The 12208-nt window shown below is 38.3% G+C and overlaps 1 protein-coding gene across 2 annotated transcripts in view; it reads right to left on the reverse strand.

Moving 5' to 3' along the window:
• Window positions 1–5732: 5732 nt before the first annotated feature.
• The window catches only part of LOC111875618 (origin recognition complex subunit 1), a 42572-nt gene continuing 36096 nt past the window's right edge, over window positions 5733–12208 (reverse strand). For both annotated transcript variants that reach the window (XM_023871999.2, XM_033755879.1), the window contains exons 13-15: window positions 10885–11052; window positions 9685–9809; window positions 5733–8436 (exon numbers count right to left, since the gene is read on the reverse strand). In XM_023871999.2, coding sequence (XP_023727767.1) covers window positions 8282–8436; window positions 9685–9809; window positions 10885–11052 — 448 coding nt within the window. In that variant the 3' untranslated portion in view covers window positions 5733–8281. The remainder of the gene's footprint in view (window positions 8437–9684; window positions 9810–10884; window positions 11053–12208) is intronic.

Genomic DNA, 12208 nt, shown 5'->3' on the forward strand with positions numbered 1-12208 from the left:
TAAATGAAATTCTGATAGCCTACTTGGAGAATATTGGGTGAAACATTTCATAAACCTTACAGGATTAATACATTAGAAAACTTCATTACTGACTCTGCAATAATGTATAACATCTGTTCTGTATTCATTGTTAGTTCAAGCCTGCTTATCTCATTCATATCTGCATCCTTCCATATAATGTTTTGTTGACTGATTTCTAGCTTGTATTACTTCATTCCCACTAAGAGTTGTACATCAGTTTCAGAGAAAACATGTGACTACCACAGCATATAGCTCTCTCAAATTATGAGGCATATATTTTCCATGTTTATATTGAACACCAACATTAAGAGTTCAGCATTGACACCTTCTAAGCATGCATCATCATCAGATTCATTACTAGAAGTTTCCTCATTAATGTTTATGATTATCTGGTCACTCATGTTATCACTCAGACCATCCAGTCACCACATTTTCGCTTCCTCCTTGACAACCATATGTATCAAATGCTAATGCCTAATGGCAGATGTGAGCAGAAATTACAGCAACAAACTGCAGTTGAAGTTAAGCTAAGTTGGTACTGCAGTGTCCACCATTGCCAAAAGATGTTCATAACATATTTCTTATATATTAGCACCATTTAGTTCATATCACTATTCTACTAAGTTCAGCATCTTCATGCACATGCAGTTGTCATTACAGAATTTAAGTTCAGAGCATGCATGTTCAGTGACCAAATATTAAATTGTCCCTCATGGGCTACAGTGTATAAGAGTACACATCAGTGAAATGGGTACTGTGACACCAGAATTTAACACTGAAATTTCAATGAAATTTATATTCTGATTTACAGGAGGGGTGTACTGGAACCAGTTTGACCTTACGTACACATTCAAAACATATGAAAACTGTGCTCTTGAAGCAAAACCGGCACAGTTAAAATGGTTCAAACCAATAAAAGGCCTTGCAAAACTCAGGCTGTTAGTTGTTTGATTTTCACTTTGCAGGTCAAGGTTAAATCCCTGAGTGGGATATGTGAGCAGAAAGTGGAACTGGGAAGTGTTCTTCTCCAAATTTTTAGGTTCTGTCCTTTCATTCATGATTCCACCAATGCTACACATTCTGTCCATCATCTGTTTCTGGTACAATATACCATCTCTGGCCATTGTATCAATATATAATAAAAAAAGCAAGAAACAAATTATAAACTTCCTTTCCATTCTAGAGACCAGGTTAATAAAAAAGTGTTCAGTTTGCATTTGAATATGGGAACCAGCAGTTATAATTTTGGAAGCACACCCCTGATTCATAGCACCTTGCAGTCTCTCTCCTGTTACTTTTGACAGCACATAGTCAACTAGGGCAGGTATGTCACGAAGTTCAAAAGTCTTTGTCTATCTCAAGAGTTCTTGAGCAAAAATTTCCATGGCTACATTTAAAGGTCAGAAACAAGTTCTGTGGCCACATAATTTATATCATATAACTCTCTCCATGTAAAATCCTGTAAAGATGATATTAATTAATTTACAATTTAAGGTGAAGGGTGAAGAAAACATGACTACTTTAAATTAGAGCAGCTTACTAAATGGGAATATGCTCACTGGGCAATCTATTACAGCCAACTGAAGAGATGCTTAAAGATTTCTGTAAGATTTTATTGTAAAAATATTCAATTAATATAAAGAAGATAAAATGAAAATCCCTGTTCAGACTGGGAGGTTTTCAACAAAAATAATTATTAGTCATGAAAATAGCTGGTTGCCACACTTGTGAATACCTGCCAGATTTATTGAAATTATGGACAGAATCTGCACTAAATAAATCTGCCACAATGCAGAATTCCAAAATTAAGAAGTCCCTACTATTTCTTCTCTCCCACATATAATCATCTACCAGTCCAGAAAACTGGGAAGTTCTCCCATGATGACATGCAGTTTTATGCTGATGGACTGCATTATGCCATTCTCTACTCACAACATGCTGTTACCAAGTCCAATAAAAAAGGATGAAAGTGGGTTCTGCATAAAATAAATTTAAATGATTAGTTTGGGGGACTAGATATGGTCTGTGTGGCAAATATGGTGGCTATGTCTACTTTACTGATCTGTTAACCATGTCCCTCTCTGTTTACAGTTGTCTCTTTCACTTCCCTGCGCCCTGTCTCACAGTCTAACTTTCCCTCACATAGACTGCAGAAGATTTCTCTAACTTTGCCTCTTTAGTGACTACTTGTTTGTCAAAGAGACAGCTGGATATGCACATGAACTCTTTCTCTAGATTAATACTTATTACACATGCAGACAGACAGCTATATAGGCTATATATGCTGCTTGCAATATAGACTTGGGGAAATTATACAGGCTTCACAAGGGAATGCAACTGGGATAGGGAGAGGTGAATCATACACTACCAACATTTAAATGCCATGTCTGGGAGTTGCTCAAACTGCATACATACATAGTATTCCTTCTATTCACAAAAGATATCCAGTAGTCACCATAACTTTCATTCATCTGAATCATTCTCAGTGTAGCCGGAAAATTAAAAAATTGTTTCATTACTAGCAAATAGTGATTGCTTGTTTTTATAATTGTGAAACATTAATTTCTAGTCTAACTTCAGGCATGAAGTTATGTCTGGATGCTTTCTGTGTATATATATATATATATATATATATATATATGATTGTGTTATGAGTTTTGCATTGCTTCTTCCACTAAAAACTTAGGAAAAAAAAACTTTGCCTGTACGTGTAATAGGACCCACAGGCAGACAAATCTGAAAGTCTACAAGATTCCTCTGAATCCAGCAAAGTATATTTTAAATCTGAAGAACTTATATATAACAAATTGCAAGTAGATGAGCAGTGATCTGGTATGCCAACTAACCTATCCTGCCCTAACATAATGGCATGTGATCAAAACCCACCTGAATGATGTGGATCTGATGTAAGCTGATACTAACATCCAACCAGTGTTTGCCAATATGACCATACCCTACCAGAATGCACGAGTGAAGATGGATGCAGTGGTCTGCTGCAACAAACCGACTGAACATACAAATACCATAATGTGCAATATCCTGACACAACCAAAGTGTGATGGAATTGGAAAATGTTACAATTTTGAAAATTTATCACAATGTTAAAGGTAAAAAATGTAAAGGTGTTCCTGTTACACCATGAAGGTGTATGGGAGAGTGGGTGTATAGATCCACATTTTCTTGACCTCAGCACTAGCTGGAGGTAATTTACCAAAACGTGAATATATTATCTCAACATATGTTTATTTTCCTGCGGTCTATTGACATCTTGCTAAAACCTTATATTAAGTGTTATTAATGTCATGCCCACCTCGCAAGTCTGCGAATCGACCATTATAGGAAATTACAATTACAGCATTATGTTTGTCAATTTTCAATATTAGTTCACTTGATTATGAGCTGACATGGGTATACATTCATACAATAAAATATGCACAAAATTGATTTAAAAATAAAAACATACAATTTGCATGTGATAAACAATTTGTTCATTGTTCTTCTTGCTGTCATATTATGATGTCAGCTGCACTTGTTCAACATGCTGGCATTAACTGGGTGTGTGTGTCGACGAAACTGCAGTATGGAAATGGGAAACAGAATGGTGGCTTCCTCATGGGAGATGTATGGGGTCCAAGGAAGTGAGTGCAAGAGTGGCATCTTCTTATGTCATGAACAACAGTAATTCAACCTTTTATGGAAACATCACTGGAACATTTGCAAGTCATATCCTCCCTTTCATCTTTATTCATTTACATAAAACTCACATTACAATTCCACTGTGATACCAGTCACAGACATATTCACACATGCCACAGCTATATATCACACATGGGTGTCAAACTTTCAAGATCAACTGAAGAAAATGGATTCAAACACTGACTTTTTCAGCTTTGAGAAGTTCCATATAATAGCTTTCGCTTTGCATGGTAGCATGAAGACCATAGAAACTAAAGAACTGTAACTGTTGGCAACACTACCATTAACTCTTTGACTGGCGCGAAGGTTATTTAAATCCCACCCCTGTCCTGGCAGGCCCTTTAAACCTTGTCGCTAAAATGCATGTAGTTACTTTTTTCTAAACAACTTCAACAAAAATTCGTTTTTAAAAACGAAATTTTCAGGAACTAATAAAAAGACAATATTTTATGCATTAAATGCCTTTCCATACCTCTTTAATAGTTTTTCTTCGTGTGATAAACATTGAAACATGAAAGTTTGCAGAGAGCCACACCACAGCCTGCACACATGACACTTGTTTCTTTTCTAATCTTGTGCTTAGCACACACGCGACACTTTCTCATGGCACCATTCTTCTTGTTACTGGGAGAAACATGGACCATTTTGTGAATTTTCAGGCCACCCTCTAGACGATTTACTGGCTCTTTCACTGGTGGTCTTTTCAAGGTCGAGGACGGAGGCGTGACTGCACTCGAGTCTGACGCAATAGATTCGTCATCCACTTCATTCCTTGACTCTTCTCCCTCTCCACCCTGTTTGTTTGGTTCAGTCATTTTTCTACACAGTCCAATATAAAATCTTTGAATTTGTAATTTCTCTTCTTGTATTTTTCGTTTGTTGTGTTCTTTTTGAATAGAATGAAACTATTCAACCGCAAAGAAATTTTTTGTCCATACCATGGAGTGTGAAATAGGGGCCTAGTGGACCAATATTCTTCAATTTCAGGGCATTTGTCGATTCCTGTCATGAACACAATTCCTAAGTATGTCCAGATTTCATCTGGTGTGACATATTTGTAATTGTGTTCTCAAGAGTGAGGAGCTAACTCATGTGTGTTGAATTGCTGGTGAGCATAGCGATTGGTTTCAGTTGCGATGTGATTTACTAAGTCGTCATCCAGAAAAATTTTATCCATGAAAAGGGGTGCATTTTATGTGTTATATCAGTTTTGAACCCGGAACTACTAGTAAATGGAACTATTGTTGGTACAATGTCTCCGTACATCCATGAGATGGGCGTGTCAGGCACCGCACTCGGGTTGGCTAAATGTTCATGATTACTGTCTTGTGGATCAATGTCTATCACTGTATTATTGTCACTATCAACTTCATCTAATTCAGGAATCATTATTTCATCGCCACTATCATCANGCAAAGACGGGACGAGATTGTCAAAGCGCTAAAACATGCCAACACCAGGGAATGGCTGGCATCGTGCGGGCGTTAAAACATGCCCGCGCCAGTCAAAGAGTTAATCAACTTGTCAATAAACCCTGCCTACCCTTCTTTCCGTCCAAGATGAAATGGACATAGCTTTAGCCAAATTTTTTAATACCATGATTTATGAAAATCTGTCACTGAAAAATAATCTAACGTCAAAAGGAATAACTAGAACACTGTGGTTCACTGTGAAAAAAAATTGGTCCATTAAAGAAAATTCTTGTACTCTCAGTTCTCACAAATATTCTAATTTTCATGTTGATCTTATGTAAGTATATCACTAACCTTTAGAAGACTGTTTGACCATATGCTGGTCTTTAAATTATACTTTCTCTTGGCCCACTAGACCATAAGCTGGTCTTCTTGGTATTACTTTGATTGCCTTGCAAGAAATATACAAAATAAATATTTTCCTTTACATACCTCTTTGGAGGCAATGTCCTAAGATTCCCAACACCTTTACATTCTGCATAATGCCTTGGATTTGGTGTGGTACGCTTCAAAGCACTCGCCAATACAAAGTTACATCTCACAATCCTTATACTTTACTTCTACCCTCCTCTTTATTTCTTGTGTGGGAAACAGCAGTAAAGTCTGGAGGATCAACTGGCTAATGATTACTTAAGTTCATCACAAGCCTGGTTGCCCATTTCTCCAAAACCATTGGTCTGCCCAAGGGTTGACATGGACAACATAAACTACTAGCCTTTTCAATCAAATTCTGCAAGAGGGCAACTCTGAAATGTCTGTGAGTCATTCTAGCATAACATGAAGTCAGGAGAATGAAGCTGTTCAAAATTTTCAAGCCCATCTACTGAAGAAAATAATTTTTTGTCCATTTTCATGTGTGGTGCTGCATCATGTAACTGTTCACCATTCTGGTCCCTTTGTCTACATATCTCACATGTTGGTTGTAGTCCTGTATAATTCTTGGCTTTATAGCATTTCCAAAGTCCTCACAGAAGTTATGGTTTGTTGGTGTAATGGGCATATTTGTCAGTATGTTTATGTCATGTTTACCTCTCCAGACCACTGATGTCATGCCATCTATTGTCCTACAATGAATATCACCTGGTCCCAATCGTTTGTTTTGTGGCATGCCCTTTCTCTAAGGTCCAACTGTCCCACAACTGATTTTCTTTTGTGACAGATCACTGAATAACTCTGGCAACTAACAGAAGTTGTCCGTGTATGGCTTATGCCCATGTTCTTCAACATTTTTGTCAATTGTTTCACAGTTATGTGTTTTGCTACCATGTCTCTGGAATTTATAAATTTGTTTCTAAAATATTTCTGTCTCTTGGGTATGTATTGTTCAAAAATTACTTGTACCTTGAAAAGTACTATAACTTTGCCTATAGCAAGATGTTCTGACAGAGTGTAATATTTTGAATATGCATTCCTTAGTATGTCAAAAATTTGTCTTATTTTCCAGTCTGTCATAGTTTGGGTCGTTACTGTTAAAAGGATTGTCACTGTTTGAAAAGTGGATAAATCTAAGAATGGGAAGAAATCTTGTCAAGTCTCACTGTTTTATCATAAAAATGTGAGAAGAAATGTTCAGTAACTGACCAATAGTCTTTCAGGTTGTCATGTATCATGTCCCATCTGGATAATAATTGCAGAAACCGAAACACTTCAGATTCAGTGATGTCAGGTATAGGAGAAAGTCCACTGTCAAGGAAGTACAAGTACTGTTGGTAATATCGATCAGTCTCCACTAGCAACAAAGTGATAACAGCTGCAAAATACAACATGAAATCATTAAATGCAGTCCAGTCTTCATTTACATGGGATGCCACATTTTGTCTATTGCCCATGTCACCAGTGAATGGATGGATGTTACTGTTGGTCTGACCCGTGACTTGTCTCCACTTCAGTATCCCCTTGTGGTGCAAGTGGGGTCGGTATCACCTTATCGTCAGAAGTTTTATTTGTGTTGTCATGGACACACCCAGCTAACTGGTCCATTAAAAGATTTTGCTTGTGTACTCCCAGGAAGGGCAGAACTAGAGCTTCTTCTGTCATGTCATCTTTCTCCTCATCTGTTTCATCAGAGATTCCTCACTCACTTCTAAGTCACTGTCCAGTATTAGCTTAATCTCATCTTCATCCAAGTGTTGTCATCTGAAACTGCTATATGACAAACATGGTTCTTATATAGTATCAGAGAAGAGACATGAAACTCAAATTGCATGGTGGAGAGTTTGAAATACAATGAACTTGTCATTTGATTCCTGTCACACCAAACCTAAAAGGGAATGAAAAGTGACTATTATTGTATGGTATACCCACTCTTTCTATTCTCAGAAGAGCAGAATCATTGTATAGAAGGTCTGCAGTTATCTTTATGGTAGTTCTCATGTCAAAGCAGGGGACGATCATACCATACACAGATACAACCACCATCCAGCATATAGTTGTCAAAAGTTTGTGGCACATTTCAGTGCTAAATATAAAATCAGATGGAAGTGAGCATATAAAGATGATAAAAGAAAAATGTAAACCATGTGCGTATATACAGAATAGTCATTTAAAGACTTCATATATAGGTAAATGGGTTGATTTTTAACAATCCAGTTTTATCTGGGGCTTATATCTTAAAGATGCAGTAAATACTGCTTATTTTTTGAACCACTGCATCTGGGATATGTAAGGGCATTTAAAAACCTCAGCCAGTATCCTGGAGATTTAAATGCCTTCTCCTAAAGGTTAAATGTGTATAAACACAAGCAAAAGTAAATGGTTGCCACAAATTACTAGATCAAGACTTCTGAAAACATAACATAAACTTCCTACAGCATCCAAATGAAGTGATGTCCTTCTTCAGAATCAGGTATTGGTCAAGTATTCATGAAATTCATTTTATGGAACCAGAAGGTTCATTACCATGATCACAAGAATCTATCACCAGTCACAAAAACTTACTACATGCAAAATAAATAAAGTAAGTTCCTATTTCATTCTAAATCATACCAAATACATAACAAAATATTTCACCAGAATACCAAATGTTACATAACCATCACATATTCCTCTGGCATATTTCCAATACCTGATATTTCTATCTACACAAGATATCACTAAACCTTCAAGGCATAGTAAATGTCATCACAACTGACATTCAGCAAAATTCGCTGATACACATCTGCTCTAGAATGTTCAGTCAGAAGCAGGCGGCAGCTTCCAAGACGTGCACAGAGCCCAAGGGAATCTGTAACTGATGGCACTGTATGACCTGAAACATCAACATTCAGTTCCTTTAATCTGTAAACTTGATTTTGCTTTGTGACCAATATGGTATACAGCATTGGACAATAAGTGTATGTCAAGAAGGGCTTGGAAGGAAAGAGACTGCATCTTAATTTAAGGTCATGTCCCTAAATTTTCCTGGATTCATGAGAAACATGTCACAATGAGCAAATCATTAAAAGGATCACCAATCAGCATTCTGCTGTAGTCTACAATTCTTGCAACCAGCATATCAACAAGAGAGTGAGTGACAAATGCATTTGCTTGTGACTTCAAAATTAAATGAAATCTGCATAATTTCAGGGTCACTGATTTGTGAACTAGCAATATTTCATTGCATACTAAGAAAAATGTTTCACTGAACCACAATCTTCTATCTAATATTACAATTAATATTTATATGTGTCACATTTAGGGGGCACGCGGTAGTGTAGTTGGTTGAGGCACTGTGCTACAAGCCGGAAGGTCGCGGGTTCAAATCCTGATGAGGTCATTAGATTTTTTCAATTGACCTAATCCTTCCGGCCACACTATGGCCCTGGGGTCAACTCAGCCTCTAACAGAAATGAGTTCCAGGAATATTCTTGGGGGTAAAGGGCAGCCGGAGCATAAGGTAGACAACCTTGCCACCATCTATGAGCCGATTGTCTAGAAAATGTAGGAATCTCAATATCTCACAACTCTATGGGCCTCCACGGCCTGTTACAGGGATACCTTTACTTACTTTTACATGTGTCACATTTAGACACAGAGGCTGTTTATCCTGACTAAGGTTTACAAGGCCATGCCATAACTCAAGTGGTTAGTCACTGGCTTCCCACCGTAGCGGCCTGGGTTTGATCCCAGGCCTGGTCAAGTGGAATTTGTGGTGGACAAAGTGGTGCTGGGGCAGGTTTTCTCCGAGTACTTCGTTTTCCCCTGCCAATCTTCATTCCACCAATTTCTCCACAATCACCCTCACCTATCATCTGGGGCTGGTACAATAGGCCAGAAGTGGCCGCAGTACAAGGGACTTAGTCCCAACCCACAAGCAATAAAAAGAAAAAGAGGTTTACAAGGTTTCCTTCCAGGAAAATGGCAAATAGCAATATAAAACAGGTCATGACATTCCCAAAGCCTTATTTGATATAATATAACCTAGGCACCTGTTACAGCATTACAACCACCTTCCTGTTACAGCATATTCTGTACATTTATCTAATATTTACTCTTGTTTAGACGACCTGCTACTTACCATCAAATACGCAGAGAGTCTTTAACTGGATGTAAACATTTTCAAATATTGTCTCCTCAACACCTGTACGCTGAATCTCGGCTGCAACTGCTTGCAAAAATAACTGTTCCATTTTGCTACAGTACCTGCACAAATATGATACAAGATATACAATAATTATGTGGGTAGAGGTCACATATGTCAGTCCAAATGAGGTGCAAGCTATACACAGATCAGTCTGTTCTAAACTTGTGATCATCTGAAGATCATTTGAGAGGAACTGTGGGTTTTCTGTGCAACTCTGTTCAACCCCAAGCAGCCCTGATTCTTCTAGCAGGCAGTCTATGGCAGAGCTTGGCAAGCAAAGGGTTAAATTAATTAAACCAAAGGGAAGATAATAAAAGCAGGACAAATAAAAGCCCAGCAAACAGGGCATTACTGTTTGTTTTACTCTTCAGCCCTGAAGATGGAGGCAATACATTCCTCCAAAATGAATGTAAACTTCTACCAAGCTATGTAACACAACATCCCAGAAGACAGTAGTACTTGCCATAACCACTGTCATAAGGACCTCAAATCCCATGGATAAAGTAGTCTGCAAACATTTACCTTATGAAGAGTTCTATTTTTTGGTATATAACACCATGCTGTCTGCCGAAACTCAACCCACATTTCAGGGGAACGACACACCTCAACCATAAGGGCTGAAGATCAAGCCATTCCTCCTCACCTGGCCTCCCTGCTCTATTTCTGCTGGATATGAGATCCTGCACAGCATTCTCTCCCACCCTTCCCAGTTCTCTGTGAGATCCTGCACAGCATTCTCTCCCACCCTTCCCAGTTCTCTGTCTACTCACACACTTATGGCTTCTCTCCTACACAATCCCAGGGTTTTCACAAATGGCCCTTTTAAGGGCTGATCCGTTATTTTTCTCTTGTCTCCTATTGGTTCTCCCAGGGTCTCAGAGGGAGCCAATGGGAACTGACATGTTGTCTTGTGGTTCCCTACTATTTTCTATACAATCCAAGGTTTTTCATAAGCAAATTGTTCTGCTCACTGCCTGATTTCTCTCTCAGCCTATTCTTTGATCCTGAAGGTGGACGTGACATGTTCCTCCAAAATGTTAGTTGACTTTCACCAGACTACACAATTTTATATCCCAGAAGACAGAATTTCTCCTAACAACTGCTGTGGGAATTTCATATCCTACAAATGTTTACCTGATGGCTTGGACTTTTGCAGAAGCAATCATTTCACCCAGTGCCTGGTCAACATGTTGCATTGTTACTGTTCCATCACTGTCCTCTGTGTCCCCTTCTGCAAGTTCAGTAGCTCGTCGGCAGATGTCTAGAGCTCGCCTTGCATCTCCTGATACAGCTGCCACCTTCCTGCAATTTTAAAGCTATTAAACATTGTATTTCACTATTTCCTGCATACTTTTCATGTTTTCTGCAGCAACAACCAGTATCCAGTGCTCATTTCCATGTATTTCCCATTTCTATGAACCTGTTCTCCCTCTTAAATGGAATATCTTTAGTGTGTACTTGATCTGTTGTCTGTCTCCTTATTTAAAAAGGCCCAGTGTGGCCAGTAAAATTTTTCTGACAATAAAGCATTACAATCTTCATTCACAAAACAGAATAATTTAAACAAAATAAATACATGTTCCAGAAAGCATGCAGGAAATATTCAAACACCATGAATGAAATGTACGAGGGAGTCAGTAAATATATCACAAATGGATACAAAATGTGAAACATGTGACATTCAAACATGGAAAAAAACATTTATTTCTTGACATATCCTCCAACACTGATATACTTGTCCCATCGCTTTAGCAGTGCGTCGAAACCTGCAGCATAGAAGTCTTTGACTGCTCTCTCAGCCACTTCTGCATCTTTGTTTCAACCTCTTCATCATCAGTGAAATGTTTGCCACCAAGGTGGTTTCAGCGGGCCAAACATATGGCAGTCACTAGGGGCCAAGTTCAGGTTGTAAGGTGGATGTTCAAGAAGTTCCCACAGTAGTTCTTGAATTTTCTCATTGGTTGCTTGGGCTGTATAGGGTCTGGCATTATCATGATGAAGCAATACCCCTCTTTCCAGTTGACCTGGAGGTTTTCTGCAAACTGCATCCTGAAGCTCCAACAGAACTTCAAAGTATGATGCAGAATTCACATTTTCACCACACTTCTGAAAATGGGCTAACAGTACTCCATGAGAATCCCAAAACATGGTAAGCATTACCTTCCAGCTAATGGCATACTCATAGCCTTGAACTTTTTGGTTGAAGGTGAACTGGGATATTTCCATTTCATTGAAGCATGCTTTGATTCAGGTTGGTAGTGATGCACCCATGATTAATCCCCAGTAACAATCCTGTTAAGCATATGTCCCTTCATCTGCATACTGTAAGAGATGTTGTAAGGACAGACCCATTCACTTATTTTTTTCTCAATCCTGCAGTTCTCTGGGCACCCACTATGCATGCACTTCCTGAAATTTCAAATGATCATGTATTATGCTGTATGCCATACCACTGGAA

The sequence above is a fragment of the Cryptotermes secundus genome, unplaced genomic scaffold, assembly GCF_002891405.2.
Source record: "Cryptotermes secundus unplaced genomic scaffold, Csec_1.0 scaffold50, whole genome shotgun sequence".
NCBI lineage: Eukaryota > Metazoa > Arthropoda > Insecta > Blattodea > Kalotermitidae > Cryptotermes > Cryptotermes secundus.